General features: G+C 53.0%; 2 protein-coding genes across 6 annotated transcripts; one reads left to right on the plus strand and one right to left on the minus strand.

Moving 5' to 3' along the window:
* Positions 1–3,042: 3,042 nt before the first annotated feature.
* SMTNL1 (smoothelin like 1) lies at positions 3,043–15,752 on the plus strand. Of its 5 annotated transcripts, XM_055082084.1 has the most exons (9): positions 3,043–3,163; positions 6,236–6,341; positions 7,336–8,585; positions 8,833–8,965; positions 9,077–9,128; positions 10,141–10,299; positions 10,481–10,595; positions 10,716–10,867; positions 15,363–15,752. In XM_055082084.1, exons 3-9 carry the CDS (start codon positions 7,338–7,340, stop codon positions 15,505–15,507), a joined length of 2,004 nt encoding a protein of 667 aa, XP_054938059.1. In that variant the 5' UTR covers positions 3,043–3,163; positions 6,236–6,341; positions 7,336–7,337; the 3' UTR covers positions 15,508–15,752. The 5 variants fall into 5 exon arrangements, with proteins under 5 accessions (XP_054938059.1, XP_054938058.1, XP_054938062.1 ...); XM_055082083.1 differs by lacking the exon at positions 6,236–6,341; XM_055082087.1 differs by lacking the exons at positions 6,236–6,341; positions 15,363–15,752 and adding an exon at positions 13,203–14,220.
* Positions 15,753–15,842: 90 nt separating this feature from the next.
* LOC114484768 (ubiquitin/ISG15-conjugating enzyme E2 L6-like) lies at positions 15,843–18,075 on the minus strand. Its single transcript, XM_028483191.2, has 2 exons — positions 18,048–18,075; positions 15,843–17,880 (listed from the first exon to the last, which is right to left on the minus strand). The coding sequence occupies exons 1-2, from the start codon at positions 18,073–18,075 to the stop codon at positions 17,723–17,725; spliced, it is 186 nt and encodes a 61-aa protein (XP_028338992.1). The 3' UTR covers positions 15,843–17,722.
* Positions 18,076–19,773: the final 1,698 nt, after the last annotated feature.

Here is a 19,773-nt window from a genome sequence, read left to right on the forward strand (position 1 = left end):
TTCTATCACCATCAGTTAGTTCTGCCTACTCTTGAACTTCATGTAAATGAAATTATACATTGTTTTCTGTTTTGTGCCTCACTTCTTTAGCTCAATGTAGCATCCATAAGATTTCATCCATATTGTCGTATCTCTTATTCATTCTTTTTTATGGCTGTCTAGTGTTTGATTGTATAAATAAGCCACAGTTCATTTATCTATTCTCCTACTGATGGACTTTTGGGTTGTTTCCAGTTTGGGGCTATTATGATAATGCTGCCACGTATATTATTGTATATATGTTATCCTGGTTTTTACTTTTGAGAATATAGTCAACATATTATGGAGTATTAAGAAATTGCATGGAGGGCTTCCCTGGTGGCGCAGTGGTTGAGAGTCCGCCTGCCGATGCGGGGGACACGGGTTCGTGCCCCGGTCCGGGAAGATCCCACATGCCGCGGAGCGGCTGGGCCCGTGAGCCATGGCCGCTGAGCCTGCGCGTCCGGAGCCGGTGCTCCGCAACGGGAGAGACCACAACAGCGAGGGGCCCGCGTACCGCAAAAAAAAAAAAAAAAAAAAGAAATTGCATGGAGAAAGGAGACGGGTTCTTAAGAGAGGAATCTGCTTCCTAGATGGGATTTTTGTTAGGTTTTATGAAAGGTTACATACTGTATGATTCCATTTAAATCACATTCTCAAAATGACAATACTATAGAGATGGGAGAAGAGATTAATGGTTGCCTAGGGTTAGAGCTGGTGGGGGGAGGGAAGGAGGTGTGCCTAAGGGGATAGCACAAGGGAGATCTTCGTGTTGATGAAATTGGTTCTGTGCCCTGATTGTGGGAGAAGGCGTTTATTCAAATCTAAGCTGTCATAGAAGTATACATGCCATTGTACCAATGCCAGTTTCCTGGCTTTGATATTGCATATAGTTATGTAAGATTTAGCCTTCAGTGGATAAATCTTAAGTAAAATTTAACCTTCTGTACCCTCTCCGTACTATTTATGCAACTTCCTATAAACCTATAATTATTTCAAAGTAAAGTTTTAAAAATCATTACAAAACAAACGAACAAACAAAAAGATAAAAAAAGATAATGTATTTAAAGCACCTAGTCCATGATAGATGTTCAATAAAAATGAATCTTTTTTTTAGATTTTTATTTATTAGGGAAAATTTTTAAAGTACAGAAAAGTGGAGAGCACAATATATTGAACTTCCACATATTAATCACCCATCGCCAAGATCTGACAGTTGTCAACATTTAGCCATATTTTCTTCATCTAATTGTATCTCTAACAGATGAAGTCTTTTTTCCACAATGACATTTTTTTTCTTTTTCTATTTTTTCTTTTTTTTGGCTGCATTGGATCCTTGCTGCGCGCAGGCTTCCTCTAGTTGTGGTGAGCGGGGGCTGCTCTTCGTTGCAGTGCGCCGGCTTCCCGTTGTGGTGGAGCACGGGCTCTAGGAGCACAGGCTTCAGTAGCTGCAGCACGTGGGTTTCAGCAGTCGTGGCTCACGGGCCTAGTTGCTCCGCGGCATGTGGGATCTTCCCGGACCAGGGCTCGAACCCGTGTCCCCTGCATTGGCAGGTGGATTCTCAACCACTGCGCCGCCAGGGAAGCCCCCCCACAATGCCCTTCGCGTGCCCTTAAAATTACAGACATCTCATCACTAAATGCAGCTGGCAATCAACAATATTGCACTGATCAACCATTGGTACCCAAACCTGGCTTTCAGATCATCCCAGGAACAGGCCCCCAAATTCCCGTTCCATATTTCTACTAACTAATTAAATTATTTATTTATTCGCTATCCATTTATTGAGCACTTCATACGACCCAGGCAATTTGCTAGGCCCTGGGCATACAGCCATGAACATGACAAAGTCCCTGCCCTCATGGAGCTTAGAGTCTAGAGAGAAAGTCAGGTAACAAGGAAATGAATAAGGTAACTTTGGATTCCAATCCATATTCCATAGGAAAATAAAATATGCAGAAGTGATGGAGAGGAACTCAAGGTCATGGGAGACCTCTCCGAGGAAATGAAATCTGAGCTGAGAGCAGGAGAATGAGAAAGAACCAGCCTTGCAAAAAGCAGAAGCAGAATGGTCTACAGTCCTGAGTATGGAAAGGAATCGACTCATCGGAGGAATAGGAAGGAGGCCAGGGTTGCTGAAGCGGTGGGGAGGGGGAGGGGCTGGGGGAGTCACAAGCCCCTCACACATTCTCCAAAAGTAGGACCTTTCTTAGATCACAGGACACCTACAGAAGGTAAAGGTGTTTCGTCTTTCCGAGCAAAATCTCGATTCAGCACAAAAATCTGTGCAGAGCCTCCTGTGTAACCGTCACCTCAGCTCCAAATAGAACTCGGCTTTGTATTTCCTAGACCCTCAGCGCCGTGACCCATCGGCTTGGGCCATCACCCCCCTCTCTCTCTCTCCAGCCGCTCCCCGTCCCGTGGGGGCCCTGAGAGACATCGCCACCTCCGCGGCTGTCCCCTTCACCCCTCCTTAGCCCACCCTTCCGCAGCTGCTTTAGTCTGAGGAAGGGTAAAAGGGACTATTTAAAGTAACGTGGTGCGGGGGATGCAGAGGAGGCCTAGCCTGGGCTCTGGATGGGCAGGGGAGGCCAGACAGCTGGTGACCGTGCTCCAAAAGGGCCTGCAGATGGTCTGGGGAGTTGCCAGGGCCAGGCGAGTACATCGGGAAGGGAGATGAGCGCAGGACGGTGCTGCCCGGTGTCAGGCCGGAGGCACTGTCTGTGATTGAAAGGTGCCACCTGTCAGATCTCCATGGGAAATCCGAGCCTCCCAGTCCAGGGGAGAGTGTTGTACCAACAGGGCAGTAAACAATGCTCGTTTGCAGCCCCAGGATCTTGCGGGGGGGGGGGGGGGGGGGGAGGGGGGGGGGGGGGGGAGGGGGTGCCACCTGTCAGATCTCCATGGGAAATCCGAGCCTCCCAGTCCAGGGGAGAGTGTTGTACCAACAGGGCAGTAAACAATGCTCGTTTGCAGCCCCAGGATCTTGCGGGGGGGGGGGGGGAGGGGGGGGGAGCGGGGAAGGGGTTCAGGGACTGAAGAGCTGGAGGCTAGAAGCCGCAGGGGCTTAAAGACAGCCCGGGAGTGCAGCTGCTCAGCTGGAGGAAGGAGACAGCTCCAAGCCCTCAGGGAGAGGCCCTACAGGTAGGAGAAGCCCTGGGCCCCTTCCTAGGCACCCCCTCCATCTGCCAACTCCTCTCCCATCTTCCAAGGACCCGAGGAGCCTCCGAGCAGGGCCCCACAGTTGGAGAAATCCAGGCTCCTTCCTAAGTCTCTCCATCACTATGTCCACTCTTTTTCAATGCCAGAGTTCGGGGACTCAGCCCTGCGGTGCTGGGCAACTTGAGGTCACCCACCGAGCAGCCTGCAGGTGGCCATCCATGTGGACCTGACGGACAGAGAGGGCCTTGGGAGACTTACCGCTCCAGCTGGGGTGGGAGGCAGAGTCTCTAAGCAGTTGAGAGTGGCATCTCCAAGGGATGTCCCCGCTGAGGTGAGGGATGGTGAAAGCTTTAGGGCCACTGCAAGACAGACTGGGGGGCAGTGGGTCGTGGAGGTGTTAGCTGAGCCATCAAACATTGTCTGTACCATGTGGGGCTTGGAACTCGGGCTCCTGGGTACTTTTCCTTCCAGTCTGCTGAGAAAAACAGGAAGAGCGAGAGGGGAGCTGTCTGCAGTGGACACAAAACAGGGGTTGAATGAATCCTTCCTTCCTCCTTCCTGGGGAAGGAACGAGGGAGGAAAGTGGAGAGGAAGGTCTGCCATGCACTTGGAAGAGAGAGCTGACCTCTTCAGCCATATCTGACTGCCCTCCCACCAGTGGGGCGCCCCTCATCCTGGGCTGGAGCCTTTGAAGGGACACTGGCTGAGGAGCTGGGGCGGGGGGCGGGCAGTGTCTCTGGCACATGCTCTGGTTGTCAGGAGACCTGGGTTCTAGGTACAGTTGGGCCATTTAACTGTCCTAGGACTTTATCAAGGGACTTCAACTCCCCAAGCCTCAAATTCCTACTCTGTAAAATGGGGCCAGTAACACTCATTCTGAAGGGTTAGAGTGAGGAGCTAGGAAGGTAAAGCAGGGCACCGCGGCGCAAGCTGTAAACTGCTATGGAATTAATGCTGGGGTGAGTGGTGTTATCCGGGTGTCTCAGTGTTCTGAGTTTCTGTACTCCTTGGCTATTTATCACAAGCCTGGAGGGTGGAAAGCTGAGGTGATGAGCACACAGGATGGCTGAGGGGTGTGTGTGTGCGTGTGTGTGTGTGTGTGTGTGTGTACACACCTGCCCTTCCCCTCCACCATGCTAAGCGTGTAGCATGTAGATGAAGGGTAAGATGGCTGCAGCACTCAGCTATGTCTTAGCCAATTACTCCCACATTTTGAGGTATAAAAACGGCTTATCGGAATTTCCCTGGTGGTCCAGTGGTTAAGACTCCGCACTCCCAATGCAGGGGGCACGGGTTCGATCCCGGGTCGGGGAACTAAGATCCCACGTGCTGCACGGCGCAGGCAAAAAAATTTTTTTAATAAATACATAAAAAGGGCTTATCATCTCATTGGTGTTCAGTTCTTTTTGCCTTGTCTTTTACCAACGAAATGCCCTCATGGCTGAGTCAGGACCTTAATCTGGCACAGGGCTGGACAGAGGCCAGCCTACACCGTACAAGCTGATGTATACTGAGTGCTCCTTCCATGCCAGGCACACCCCAAAATACTTTCTATGCATTGGCTTCCTTAACCCTCCACTGCCCCTATGAGGTGAGACCTATTTTTATCTCCAGAAATCAAAATACAGGGAGGGTAAGTAGCTTGCTCAAGGTCACAGTGGGAGAAGAAGTGAGACCTGGGATCCTGTCACAGGAAGCTCCAGAATCAATGATTTTCACCGCTGCCCCACGCCACCTTCCAAACAAGAGTGCAAGGCAGGGATGGGTGGTGTGGATCATTTAGACCGGCACTTGCCGTAGTTTCTTCTGCTAAAGGTGAAAGGCATCGCTCAAGAGGGCAATAGATGCACCTCAGGGAAAATAAAGCAAAAAGAAAACGAAGCAAGAAAAAAAAAAAATCCATGGCCACACAGGTTTGGAGAAAAGCACGTTAAATAGAGCTAAGCAAAATTAAGGTTCCTTTACCATGGGGTATCTGGAATCTATTTAAGTGTTAATGACGTTGTAAGACTCGAAAAGGGTCAAGAGTAGGCTGTTTCTGGAACAACCTTAGCCCAAGAACACCTCCCCCGCCACCGCAGCCCTTAATAAGGGCTTAGGAGACCCTCGTTTTCCACAGAACACAGTTTGCAAGCCTGATCTAGACGAATCCTGTCATTGTATTGGAAACCGAGGCTCTCTGCAGAGAGGCAAAGAGACTTGCTCAGGTCTCAGACCCGGAGACAGGGGTCAAGGCACGCTCCTAGCTCCCTGCAGACGTGCATTCCTTCTCCCAGGCTCATTTGTTTCCCTCTAACTTGAATAGATTCCCGGAGCTGCTGAACCATGAAGGGGCTCTGGTGGGAGGGGTGGAATTGGAAGGCAGCATGAGCATCTTTGAAAATCCCAGCCTACTTCCTAAGAAACGGTGGGAGACCAAATCCAGGGACACCAGGACTTCGATCTGGGGGCAGTAAGACCTGAACGGGTGGCAGAAACAGAGCCCTGTCCCTCATATGCCTGTCTTCTTGCCTCTGTCCCAATTACTCAGGTACCCTGGGTACTGTATCCAGAACGATGGCCCTGCAGAGGGCAGGAGGTATTTTTAGCCAGTGACAAGGAGTGTGTACTTCTTTTACTGCCTGAGTCATGCCCTGAACGTTATTTGGGGATTATTTTCTCTGTAAACAGACCCCCCCCGACCCCCGCCAAGGAGGGCAGAAGGCTGAAGTAGCTGGCCCTGTCCGCCCCCCCCCCAGCTGTTTTTGTGGATCGGACAGTACAATCATCCCTTAATGTCTGTGGGGGATTAGTCCTGGCTTCCCTCGTGGATATGAAAATCTGCGGATGCTCCAGTCCCTCTTATGAAATGTTGTATTTGCATATAACCTTACAATCCTCTCTAATACTTTAAATCATCTCTAGATTACTTGTAATACCCAGTACGATGAAAATGTTATGTAAACAGTTGTTAATAACAATGTAAATGCCATGTAAATAGTTGAAGTGGCAGCAAATTCAAGTTTGCCTTTTGGAATTTTCTGGAATATTTTCTTCAAATTTTTTCCACCCAAGGTTGGTTGAATCCACAGAACCCACGGAAAAGGAAGGATGACTGTATATACAGTACTTGAATGGGAAACCTCATGATAAAGTTGGAGCATCAGATTTCCCTGCAGAGGTTAGTTAGGGAGAGTATTTCCTGTTCTTCACCAAAAGAAACTCTTCCATGCCCAGGCCCAGCTCTTCAGAGAACCACACACACAGGCTGGCAGTGCTGGCACAGACCCAGAGACCAAGCTGGCCCAGGGTTTCCCAAATTTCAGGCATCTTAACACCACCTCCATGAGTTAGGTATTTTGTATCCTGTATTCTGCCTTCCTGAACGTCTTCCTTTGAATTAACTTACTTTACTTCAATAAATGTATTTGTAAAAGAAACTTTATATCACTATTGGAAATGGAAACTCGATATTACTGGCCAGAAACAGAAAGTAACTGTAAAAATAAATACAATGGAATCAAAACAGTATTATTAGGGACTTGCCTGGTGGTCCATTGGGTAAGACTCCGAGCTTCCAAGGCAGGGGGCCTGGGCTCGATCCCTGGTCAGAGAACTAGAACGCATTGCATGCGTGCCGCAAGTAAAAGATCCCACGTGCCTCAACGAAGACCCGGCGCAGCCAAAATAAATAAATAAAATAAATACTCAAAACAAAACAAAAAACAGTATTATTAAGTTCTATCTAGAGACTTCTGTCTGCTTTGGGCTCTGAGCGTGAGGGCAGCTATCTCCATCAAAAGGGGAGAAGAGCAACTGCTCCACGGGGGTCTAGGAGGCTAGTGTCAGACTATAACCACCTCACTGGCTTATTCAAAAAGAGGCCAGATCATTGAAAAGGCATTACGGAACCCGGTGTTCCTTGAAGCCCAAGTCACAACCTGCAGAGGGCCTTCAGGTGAACATCATCCAACATTAAGTAAACGTGGCTGGCCCAACACCCCAGTTTTGGGGATGTGGTGCTCTACCCCTTCATTTAACCAAAGGGAAAGCGGATACTTGTGTCACATGTCCGAGCAGCGGGGGACCCAGGACTGAATCGCAGGTCTCCAGACTCCAGGGCCTTCACCGGCAGAAAGGGGACATGACCAGGCCTGCTTGTCTTCTCTTTTCAGAGATGGACCAGAAGGAAGGGAAGCCCTCTGAGGATGGGACCCCTGTGTCCCCAGCCACGGAGGTCCCGGAGACAGCGGGAGGGGGAGCCTCTGCTGAGGAGGAGGCCACAGGCCCAGCTGAGAGGACCATCACAGAGGGGCCTCCAGAGGGAGCAGGAAAGCAGGAGAGGGCACCAGCTGAGGACAGCATTTCAGCTGAATTCCAGGGGGAATCCAAAGGGGAGGCTGGACTTCAAAAGGACGACAGTGGGAAGAAAGAGACCGCCGTGGTTCCTCAGGAGATGGCTGATAGGAAAGAAGAGACCAACTCTGAACCCAAGGAGGCTGAGGGAAAAGAGGAGACCACGTTGGCCTCTGAGAAGCAAAAGGCTGGTGAGAAAGAGGCCAAGCCTGGATCTGGGGAGAAAGCCAACGTGAATGATGAGGCACAGGCTGCTGGGGAGCAGGAAGACAAGGCTGGAGGCGGGGAGGCTACTGGGAAGGAGGAGGTCATGGCTGGAGGCAGGGAGGCCAAAGGGAAGGAGGAGGCCAAGGCTGGAGGCAGGGAGGCCAAAGGGAAGGAGGAGGCCAAGGCTGGAGGCAGGGAGGCCAAAGGGAAGGAGGAGGCCAAGGCTGGAGGCAGGGAGGCCAAAGGGAAGGAGGAGGCCAAGGCTGGAGGCAGGGAGGCCAAAGGGAAGGAGGAGGCCAAGGCTGGAGGCAGGGAGGCCAAAGGGAAGGAGGAGGCCAAGGCTGGAGGCAGGGAGGCCAAAGGGAAGGAGGAGGCCAAGGCTGGAGGCAGGGAGGCCAAAGGGAAGGAGGAGGCCAAGGCTGGAGGCAGGGAGGCCAAAGGGAAGGAGGAGGCCAAGGCTGGAGGCAGGGAGGCCAAAGGGAAGGAGGAGGCCAAGGCTGGAGGCAGGGAGGCCAAGGGGAAGGAGGAGGCCAAGGCTGGAGGCAGGGAGGCCAAAGGGAAGGAGGAGGCCAAGGCTGGAGACAGGGAGGCCAAAGGGAAGGAGGAGGCCATGGCTGGAGGCAGGGAGTCTGCTGGGAAGCAGGAGGCCAAGGCTGGAGCCAGTGAGGCTGATGGGAAGGAGGAGGCCACAGTGGCCTCTCAGGAGGAGAGCGACAGGACGGAGGAGCCCAAGGCTGAAGCCCAGGAGAAAGCCAGTGCTCCAGAGGCCAAGTCGGACTCTCAGAAGAAGACTGCCGTGGAAGATGAGGCCAAGCCCGAACCACAGGAGGAGGAGGTGAAGGAGGAGGTGAAGGAGGAGGTGGTGAGTGAGAAAGAGGAGAGGAGGGAGGAGGCCCCACAATGCTCCAGGAGTCCCCTGCCCAGCCCTCCCCCAAGCAAGCCCCTCCCCTGCTTTATTCCTTTGGGACAATCCAGTCTTCTACCCACTGATATCAAGAGCCTGGGGTGGGGGATGCAGCACTGTGGGCCCAGGCTGCCTTCCAGATCTTTCTGAAGTCCTCACAGAGCCTCAGGCAGGTGCAAGCCCATACAGCCCACGTTCATTCCAGGAGCCAGGCTGTCCTCATGAAGAACAGGAGCAGGGTGTGGAGGAAGAGTCAGAGGAAGGGGCAGAAGTGCTTCCCAGCTCCACCGAGGAATGGCCCGAGAGCCCCATGGAGGAGGGCAGCAGCCTCAGCCCAGGTGGGTGAGAGCCCAGGAGCCACGGAGGCTGCAGGGGCCTCCCTGAGGGAGCGTGCGGGCAGCGCACCGTGGGTCACCCCAGCTTGCCTCCCTCCCGTTCCTTTCCCCTAGATGGGCTGAGTCCAGACACCGCAGCTTCCGGAGAGACCAGTCCTTCAGCCAGGTAATGTCAGACTCTGGAGCCCCAGCTCCAACCCCTGCCACCGCCTGCTTCCTTTAAAGGCTGCCATCCCCTGGGCCTGGGCCTCCCCGGGGCTGGTCTCAAGATATGCCAGGAATTATGGTTTTCAGCCCCCTAGCCCAGGGCAGAGCCCAGGAGACAAAAGGAGCCGGAGTGTGGGAGCGAAGGGGCCGTGGAGCATACTTGGTCCGTCTCTCACTCGCTGCTGAAGCCTCCCGGTCTCGCTTGCCTCCGTGGTGGTGTCAGCCTCACCCATAAGCAAGTGAGCAGAAGGCCTGAGTTTGGACAATGAGTCTGCCACTTACCAGCTGGGTGACCTTGGCCACATCACTGCCCCTTTCCTCCCCTGTGAAGTGGGCACAGTCACGGTACCTACCTCGTAGGATTTTTGTGAGGCTCAGATGACATCTGTGTATAGAGCGCTCAGCCCAGTGCCTGGTGCCCGGCTGGTGCTGGATAACATGAGAGCCTTACTCTTGCCAGGGCACAACTTTCGTCATTAGAAGAGTCTTCCTTTATTTCGAGCTGAAATTCACCTCCGTGTCACCTTCTTAGGGAAAGGTACCCGGCTGAACGTTCGTGGAGCATGGTCTACATTCCCCCTCCCACGCAGGCCTTAGAACCACCTTGTCAGGTAGCTATTCTTGCCCCATTTTACAGATGTGGAAGCTGAGGCTCAGAGGAGTGACAGAACAGTCCCAAGATCACACAGTAAATAAGACGCAAAGGCAGGATTCAGACTCAGGTCAGGCCTCAGATGTGCTCTAGCTGTGTCCACACGTGCCACCAGACCACTCGTTCCCCGAAGTTAAACTGAGCCCCGCTGTTCCTTCTCAGCCCCTCCCAGGGCTGGGCCCAGAGGAAACGTGTGCGAGAGTGGGGACCACAACTGCGCACGCCTCTTGAGACGGCGGGGACCACGCTCAGCCAGCCTCCTCCCTCCTCCGTGGCCGGCCCCAGCCCCTCTCACCCTTCTCCGAACTTTTCCATGCAGTGAATCCTCACCCAGCGACGTGTCCCCGAGTCCCACGGAGCCCCCTCCCTCACGGGAGAAGAAGAAAGAGGAGGCACCAGCGCGTAGGGTGTCAGCCCCTGCCCGGCCCCGGGGGCCCCGTGCCCAGAACCGCAAAGCCATCCTGGACAAGTTTGGGGGGTAAGATGCGGGTGAGGAGCGGTGGGGCTGGGTCGGTTGGACGGTCGGGGGCGGGGCAGTCCAGAGGGGCAATAGGAAACAGCCCGAGCCCAGGCAGGAGGACTGACATCTGGGGCTGGGGCTCCTCCCTGATGGGACCCTCCAGCTCTCCGGCCTGACCTTCTCTGTCCCTCGCGCACAGGGCAGCCTCGGGCCCCACGGCCCTGTTCCGGAACACCAAGGCCGCGGGGGCAGCCATCGGCGGCGTTAAGAACATGCTCTTGGAGTGGTGCCGGGCCATGACGAGGAGCTACGAGGTGCACGGTGGGGCGAGGGACCCTTCCCCAGGGCAGCAGTGCTGGGAGGCTCTGTGCGGGGCAGAGGCCAGGTCCTGTGGCTGAGGCTCACCGAGGCCTCTGGGCCCCGCCTGCCCGCAGCATGTGGACATCCAGAACTTCTCCTCAAGCTGGAGCAGCGGCATGGCCTTCTGCGCCCTCATCCACAAGTTCTTCCCCGATGCCTTCGACTACGCTGCGCTGGACCCCGCCAAGCGCCGGCACAACTTCTCCCTGGCCTTCTCCACAGCCGAGTAAGCCACGCCAGGGGGTGCAGAGGTGGGTGGGAGCTCGGGTCACCTACACAGAATCGAGTGCCGGATTCACGGGGGTCGGGTAGTGCGGTGGTCAGGTAGAGGCCGTCACCACACATTCATGAATTCAACAGATTTTTTTTTAAGATTTATTTTTTTATTTATTTTTGGCTGCATCGGGTCTTAGTTGCGGCGTGCGAGATCTTCACTGAGGTATGCGGGATCTTTTGTTGCGGCGCGCAGGCTTCTCTCTAGTTGTGCATGCAGGTTTTCTCTTCTCTAGTTGTGGCGCGTGGGCTCTGTAGTTGTGGCGCGCGGGTTCCAGAGCACGTGGGCTCGGTAGTTTGTGGCACGTGGGCTCTCTAGTTGAGGCGCGCGAGCTCAGTAGTTGTGGCGCGTGGGCTTAGTTGCCCCATGGCCTGTGGGATCTTAGTTCCCTGACCAGGGATCGAACCCACGTCCCCTGCATTGGAAGGCGGACTCTTTACCACTGGACCACCAGGGAAGTCCCCAAAAGATATGTTTTGACGGCTGGGAACTGTTTTAGGACATAGCGGTGGGTGAAACTTGCAAAATCCCTGCGTGCCTATGACTCACATTCTAAGGGGAGAGACAGATCATAAACACACATACGTGTGAAATATAATGTGAGGGAACAGGTGCCGTGAAGAAAATGCAGGCAGGGTAAGGGGTAGAGGAGGAGCAGACAGGGTGGTTGCTGAGATTTAGGGCCAGATTCTGACTCTGCCATTTGATCTTGGACAGGCTCCTTCACCTCTCTGAGCCTCCATATTCTGATCTTTAAAATGGGCATGACATTTCCTCTTTGGCAGGGCTATGGTGAGAATTAAGTAAATAATTAAGTAAAGTCCCTATAAACAGTGCCTAACCCATGGCACACACTTCAAAAAAAAAATCTTAGCTCCTATGTTATAATGAACGATATCACAGTTGTTATGACAATTATTATTCAGTGTGAGACCTGGAGGGGATTTATTGCTGGGGTTCACACAGCTGGGCGCCGGCGTGGTGGAGGGATGGAGACAGGCGTGGACTAGACAGGCAGGAGGGGTGTGAGGATAAGTGTGGCCCAAGGAAGAACCTAAGAGACCAAGACATGGCTGCCAGGTGGCGGGGGAGGAGGGGGCACTCCCACCACCGAAGCACCAAAACCAGACTCAGCCAAAGGCCTCTAGTTCCACCCACCGGAGAGACATGACCTGATGGCCTTGGGGCTCCCAAGGAGCTCACGCCTGGAGCGCCGGTCCTTTCCCACCTGGGAGGGGCTTCTGAGCCTCCTGGTAGAGACAGGACTATGCATAGGGAGCAGTCCATGAGGACAGCTCTGAGGCCCGGGAATGCACTTCCTGCTGACTGCGTTTCTAAAGCCCAGGGGCAGGGAATAAGTCACTGGGGATGTTAGCAGCACCTTGGTCCAGGAGGCTGAGCCCTTTGGTCTAGTCCAGGCCTGGCCACCAGCCTGCAGGGAAGCCTGGGAAGCAATCTTCCCCTTTCTGGTCCTGCGTGTCCCCATCGGCAAGACGAGATGGCTGATATTGATCTGTGCTTTTCAGATGTCTTATTTCCCCCCAGACAGATTCCTCAAGCAAAATTTTAAATGAACGCCCAACATATGAAACAGATTTTAAGGAGCCCTTTTTAGGTCGGCAGGGGTTCCTGGAACACTCCAGCTCAGCGCCCAACCCTGCTTCCCAAGATGGTCCCTGAAGCATGTCTGTCTATAGGGCCCTAGGGCACCAAGGATGCCGTCTGAAATCCACCAGACTTGGTGCTCCAGAAGATCCCTTCCAGTTGATGCCGCCAAGGGAAGGGGGGGGAGTGCCCTGGGGTGGGGGGCTGAGGGCATCAGGAGCACCATGTCCTGCTCTGGGCTCAGAAGCACCTTTAATGGTGATGAACCAGGACTGGAAAGTGAAACTCCTAGTCGGGGCTGAGAGCTCTCGGTGGACATCAGAGGGGCATGAGGCTCGGCCCTGCCCAGGGGCCCCCGGCCTGTGGGGCCGGGTCATTGGCCTCCTGCAGCTGCCTCGCCTCGGCTCCAAGCCTGCAGAGCCACAGAAAGGAAGGAAGAATAATCAGGGGATGGTGACAGGCTGAGAGGAGGCATCAGGCAGCAGTGAAAAGGGAAGGACGTGCAGGGGATGTGTGGGGACGGAGGGTGGAGGAAAGAGAGGTGGCGGTGCCTGACCAGTGATGACCCGAGATCGAACCCGTGGCCCCTGCAGTGGAAGCTCAGCGTCCCAACCAGTGGACCTCCAAGGAAGTCCCCCTTCCTAGCTCTTTGACCCTCGGCAGCTGACTTAACCTCTTTTAGGGCCTGGTGTGCAGATTAAGTGTGCAAAGTAAGGGGGCCCGTGCCGCAGCTGGCTCCCTTCTCGAACTCGCCTCTGATTCCCATGGAACAACGGTCAACGCTGGGGCCCCCAGGCGGCTTGATCGGCTGTGCTGCTCGAGGAGCCCGACCCCGTTCCCCAGGCCCTGTGGGCATGAAGCTTTTGCCTCTCGGGCATGGGAACAGCACCCCGACCCACCCCCAGGAGCCCAGAGCACTGCATTGGCTGCAGGGAGCTTGTCCCGTTCTTCGAAATCCTCCAGTCTGTGCTCCTCCCTCCCGCTCCCTGGCCAGCCCGGCTTGGGTTTCGGCCCAGCTGTCTCAGCTCTAAGAGAGGATTTCCGCCGGGACCCCGGTTTCTCTTACTGCCAGCACCCATGGCGGTTTGGCAGGCTGGGACTGCTGAGACCCGGCTACAGGGCAGGGATGCCAGAGGCATCAGGCAGGCCTGGGGTGGAGTCCCAGCTGTGTCTCTCACGTTGACATTGGGCAAGTCACCAAAATGCTCTGAGTCTCCAGTTCCTCTTCTGCTGGTTGAACATAGAGGAGTGGAGTAAATGAGACCATTCAAGGGAAAGCACCTGGGAGTTCCCTGGTGGCCTAGTGGTTAGGATTCCAGGCTTTCACAGACGTGGCCTGGGTTCAATCCCTGGTTGGGGAACTGAGATCCTGTAAGCTGTGTGGCGCAAACAAAAAAAAAAAAGCTGGGGAGGGAAGCACTTGATAAAACTCCTGGCACATGGTGGCAAGGTCCCAACAGTGGTTAGATCAGATGATCGGCTTTAGCAAAGCCAGGAGTAGCACGTGGCCCCAAAGAGCAGCTGGGAAGTTAGAAAAAGAGGACTTGCTGCTAAGTTCTATGCGGTTGCTCAAACACATTAAGCACTCCTGCCTCAGGACCTTTGCACATGCTGTTTCCTCTGCCTGGAATCCTCTTCCCGCAGATATGTACCCGATTTACTCTCTTTTTAAATTTTGTTTAATAAATTTGTTTTATTTATTTTTGGCTATGTTGGGTCTTCGTTGCTGTGTGCGGGCTGTGTCTAGTTGTGGCGAGTGGGGGCTACTCTTTGTTGCAGTGCACGGGCCTCTCACTGCGGTGGCTTCTCTTGTTGCGGAGCACGGGCTCTAGGCGTGTGGGCTTCAGTAGTTGTGGTGCACGGGCTTAGTTGCTCCGCGGCACGTGGGATCTTAGTTCCACGACCAGGGATTGAACCTGTGCCCCCTGCACTGGAAGTGCAGAGTCTTAACCACTGGACCACCAGGGACGTCCCCAATTTACTCTCTTTAAGAGAACTTTCCTAGGCTCCCTATTAAAATTCTCCTTGGAGAATTCCCTGATGGTCCAGTGGTTAGGACTCTGCGTTTTCACTACCAAGGACCCAGGTTCAATCCCTGGTCGGGGAACTAAAACCCCACAAGCTGCGAGGCGCTGGCACAAAATAAATAAATAAATAGATGAAAAATAAAAAAATAAAGCCATCACTACCATAATATTTAAAAAAAAATCCCCTTGAACACAGAAACATACCCTGTCCCCCTTCCCTGCCTCATTTTTCTCCACAGCACCTCTCATCATCTGATGTACCATCGATTTCTGTTTGATTACTGTCTGTCTACTGCAGTGAGAATGTCAGTGACATGAGTGGGGCATTTTTATTTTGTTCAGTGCTGAACTCCCTGGAAGAGTACCTAGCACACAGTACCCCTCCATAAATACACAGAAACTGGATGAAGCTGGAGATGTTGCAGCTACAAGCCAACACTCTGGCTAGTGTTGGGGTTCTGTCCTTTAAACTCTCCCTGAGGACAGGTATATGAGCACGTGGAAGGGGGGGGTGCTAATGCAGAACTATAGACCAGAAGGTCCCGCTCCTACATGAAGGCACACAGTGCAATGAAAACACGGGCTTAGGAATCAGACCGCGCTGAGTTTGAGTCTTGACTCTGTTGGGCCTCAGTTATCTCATCTGTACGATGGGATGGTTGCCCTAGATGACCTCCCAGCTCTGCCACACACAGTTCTGTGGGTTTCATCCTTGCCGGGGGAGGGCTGTCCCCACCCGTTCCCTTAGGACCCGCATCCTTCACCGTTGGCTCTCTGCTCCACCCCTCCTCACCCCTCCCCATCCTGCCCCTCAGGAAACTGGCCGACTGTGCCCAGCTGCTGGAAGTGGATGACATGGTGCGGCTGGCAGTGCCCGACTCCAAGTGCGTCTACACCTACATCCAGGAGCTGTACCGCAGCCTCGTGCAGAAGGGACTGGTGAAGACCAAGAAGAAATGAGGGGCTGACCAACCCTGTGGGCAGAAGTGAGCAGGGAGCCCAGCTGACCAGCCGTGGCCGAGGCTCACTTCTGCTCATGGCGGCAGCAGTGCTGCGGCTCAGACAAGGGCAGATGGCACCAGTCTTAACTACATGAAAAGTTCTTTTGTAAAATCCGGTCGAGCCCCTTAGTGCTCCCTCCCTATCCCACCAGGAACATCTCTCACTTGGATAATAAACCCCGGCCGCCAGGGTTCCTCATCTGACATGATTTTCTCAACAACCATGAAAGGCATTTGGGAAAGGAGAGTGGGCTGGGTCCTACCACTAACCAGCTGTGTGTCCCTGGGCCAGTGAGTGAACCTCTCTGAGCTTCAGTTTACCGTCTGCATGGGGATGAGAGGAGCTCAAAATCATGCAGGTGCTGTGAGCGTTAAATGACATCATGAAAAGGACAAACAGCCTTGCCCGGGGCCCGTCACATAGGTGTTCTTTAAGTGGTGGCCCAAAGTAACAGCACATCTTACATTTCCAGCCATGGGTGGCACTTTCCCAGTTCTCTTCCCTTTTTCCACACTTCTCCCAGATTAGGGAATTCCAGGGCAGGGACTAGAGTAGAAGATTCTCTACAAATCTCACCCCAACTAGGCTAGTGGGGCCTGGAGTGATTCCCCTGACTCAAAGATACCCCATAGTCTGTCTCTTAAAAGCCAGTGGTCTTCTAGGAGCTTAGAACCACTGCACCCCGAAAGCTCCTCCTTTGTGCTAAGTTAATCCCTCCAACCCTGGCTAGAGTTTTGGCTTGTTTTTGTTTCTCTGCTGTTCACTAGAGATGAACCCTGGAGCTGAGTATAATTTCCCGCTAACAATCCTGTCTGGCTCTATCAGCCATTTGGAGCACGTGCGCTGATGAGAACAGTTCATGAAAAACACAAAAACAAAACCCAGCCAGCTTGGCACTGCAGCTGGAGGTGTGGCCTCTGCCCTGATCAGCAGAGTGGACCTGGCAAGCCACTGAAGCGCTCTGTGCCTTGGTTGCCTCATCTCTAAAAATGGGGATGTTATCCTTGTGGATGTGTTGACAATCGCTCAGGCCAAGGGTGGTCTAGTCCCTCATGGCCAGCTTTCCCCACAATGCCTGGGGTCACACAAGGCTCCACGCCCAGCGAGCCCTCAGCTGATGGAAAGCAGGGTCACACCTTTAACTAGACTGCAGCTAAACCCCCAGCCTCCTCTTCTCCCGATGAACCACCCGTCCCCTCAGTGAACACTCAGTTGGACTCCACAGTCCATCTGTGACTTTAATAGCTGGGCAAACACTTGCTCTCCGTGGCTCCCGTGGACTGGAAGCTGGAAGGGAAACACCTCCCCGCCTAAAGCCTGGTCCCTAGGAACCAGCAACCTAATGGGATAGCAAGTGGTTTAAAAACCGTGTAGTCAGGGGATCTCCCCAGCGGTCCAGTGGTTAAGACCCTGCGCTTCCACTGCAGGGGCTGTGGGTCGGATCCCTGGTTGTGTGGCAAAAAAAAAAAAAAAAAAAAAATTAAAAGAAAAAAAACAACAACAAAACCCCATGTAGTCAGATTTCTTGGATGGAGATTAGTTTCTTCACTTTATGATTCATCAGTGGAAGAGAAAAGGGTTTGCATCTATACATGTCTATCAGCGGTCTGGCTGTTTTCAATCACTCAATCAACAAAGCACTCAACTGTAGGTAGGAGTCTCTCCTCCCTGTGCCCTGCCTCCCTCCCATACTACCCGCTGCCCCTCTGCCCTGCCTGCACCCCCATGCCTGGGCCCTCAGCGGATTCTGGTGGGCTGCTGGGCTCATTTCCTGCCAGCCGGCCTGCAAGGCAGCCCGAGTCTCTAAGATAGAGTGACTAGGGGGATCAGGATTCTCACATCACAGAGCTCTGGAGAGCTGGCCTGCGACTCTGCAAAACCTAAATGCCCCTGGCTCTCGCGCAGAGAAAGGAAGTGGGGAACGCACACCTGAGGCCAGTGGGTCCACGTACCACACACATAACTGTGGCCCCGCCCCCGCACACGTACACGCGCGCGCGCGCACACGCACGCACACGCGCGCGCACACACACAAACGACTAACGATCTAAGATGGAAAACTTGGAGAAATGAGCAGGAAATGGACCACAAAGGGGCTCTGGCCCCTCGCCCATGCCATGTGTCCATCCATCACACAGAAAGCATCCAGTGCAGAGGTGGGTCTGAGGCAGAGTTAGGAGGGCCGGTCCACTCCAAACTGGAGGGTGAACTCTCTGGCCCTTCTGTTGAACAGCTCCGGGTCCTGTGTCAGCTGGTCAGCTAGCTCCAGGCGAAGGGGCTGCCCCAGGTCTGGTTTATTCACCAGCACATTGAGGGCCTCCAAAACTGGGGAGAGAGGTCAGATCGGGACATCAGGATGGAAGGAAAAAAATCCTGGGAAGGAAGCGATGGCTGCCCGCTCCCAGATCCCCCGAAACATCACAGTCACTCCTTGGGAGATCCCCGCAGGAGGGTCCATGTCTTAGGATGACTCTACAACCAAATGAAATGCCTCTTACCACATTCACGGATGATGCCCAAAGCCATAACCAGTTACATCAGTGCTTTCCAAACTATGTTTCGTGGTGTCACAAAAGCTACCCATCATAATGGGCGCTGGTGAGATAAACAGGGTTTCTGGGTTCTACTCCCTTTTCAAGAAGAAACACTTTGCTTTTCTCTGTTGTGTTATTAGGATTCCAAAAAAAACTTTTATTTGAGAAAAAGGATTCTGAGGCTCCCGACTGGAAACCACTACTGCCCCGTGGCTGGAAATCTTTCACGGGCGACTTTGGAAACCTGGTGAAGGCAGTGGCCCATCTCCCCAGGCACGTGCAGTTATCTCAGTTTAAGTGAATGGAAATTCACTACAATTAGGAAGGCAGTTCACAGTCCCATCAGCCACGTTTCAAGTGCTCGAAAGCTACACGTGGCTAGAGACCGTGGCATTGGACGGGGCAGCTACAGAAGGATTCCATCACCGCAGAAAGTTCTGCTGGACGGTGCTGTTCCAGGGTCACCCAAGCAGGCTCCGGACCCAGCTCTGCCACCTGCCAGCTCAGGCGAGTGCTTCTCCCCTCATATGCCTCAGTGTCCTCAACTATTAAATGGAGCTAATGAGAGCACTGTTTCAGGGGGCTTCTGAGGGGATTAAATGAAGTTGTGTGTTAAAAATGGCTGGTGTCCCTGGGTTAGAAAGTTCAAGTTCAAGATCTCAGTGGTGCAGGGACATGTCTCAGACCAGGTCCTCAATGGCTACCCAACTCCATTTTTGTATGCCTGAACTATGACTACTCCATTATAATTTCAATTTGTCATCAATGGATAGACACCAAAAACATAATATGGAATAAAAAAGTGAATTTTTATACTGGAGAGGGTGTGGAGAAAAGGGAACCCTCCTACACTGTTGGTGGGGAATGTAAATTGGTGCAGCCACTTTGGAGAACAGTATGGAGGTTCCCTAAAAAACTAAAAGTAGGGCTTCCCTGGTGGCGCAGTGGTTGAGAGTCCGCCTGCCGATGCAGGGGACACGGGTTCGTGCCCCGGTCCGGGAAGATCCCACATGCCGCGGAGCGGCTGGGCCCGTGGGCCATGGCCGCTGAGCCTGCGCGTCCGGAGCCTGTGCTCCGCAACGGGAGAGGCCACAGCAGTGAGAGGCCCGCAGACCGCAAAAAAAAAAAAAAAAACCAAAAAAAAAACTAAAAGTAGAGTTACCATATGGCCCTGCAATCCTACTCCTGGGCATATATCCAGAGAAAACTCTAATTCAAAAAGATACATGCACCCCAATGTTCAAAGCAGCACTATTTACAATATTCATGGAAGCAGTCTGAATGTCCATTGACATATGAATGGATGAAGAAGATGTGGTACATATATACAATGAAATATTACTCAGCCATGAAAAAGAATGAAACAATGCCATTTGCAGCAACATGGATGGATCTGGAGATTATCGTACTAAGTAATGTAACTCAAACAGAGAAAGACAAATATATGATATCACTTGTATGTGGAATCTAAAATATGATACAAATGAACTTATTTACAAAACAGAGACAGACTTAGGGACATAGAAAACAAACTTATGGTCACCATGGGGAAAAGGGAGGGAGAAGGGATAAATTAGGAGTTTGGGATTAACATATACACATTACTATACATAAAACAGATAAACAGCTAGGTCCTACTGTATAGCACAGGGAACTATATTCAGTATCTTGTAATAAACTATAATGGAAA

This window comes from Physeter macrocephalus, unplaced genomic scaffold (genome assembly GCF_002837175.3).
Source record: "Physeter macrocephalus isolate SW-GA unplaced genomic scaffold, ASM283717v5 random_12, whole genome shotgun sequence".
Lineage (NCBI taxonomy): Eukaryota > Metazoa > Chordata > Mammalia > Artiodactyla > Physeteridae > Physeter > Physeter macrocephalus.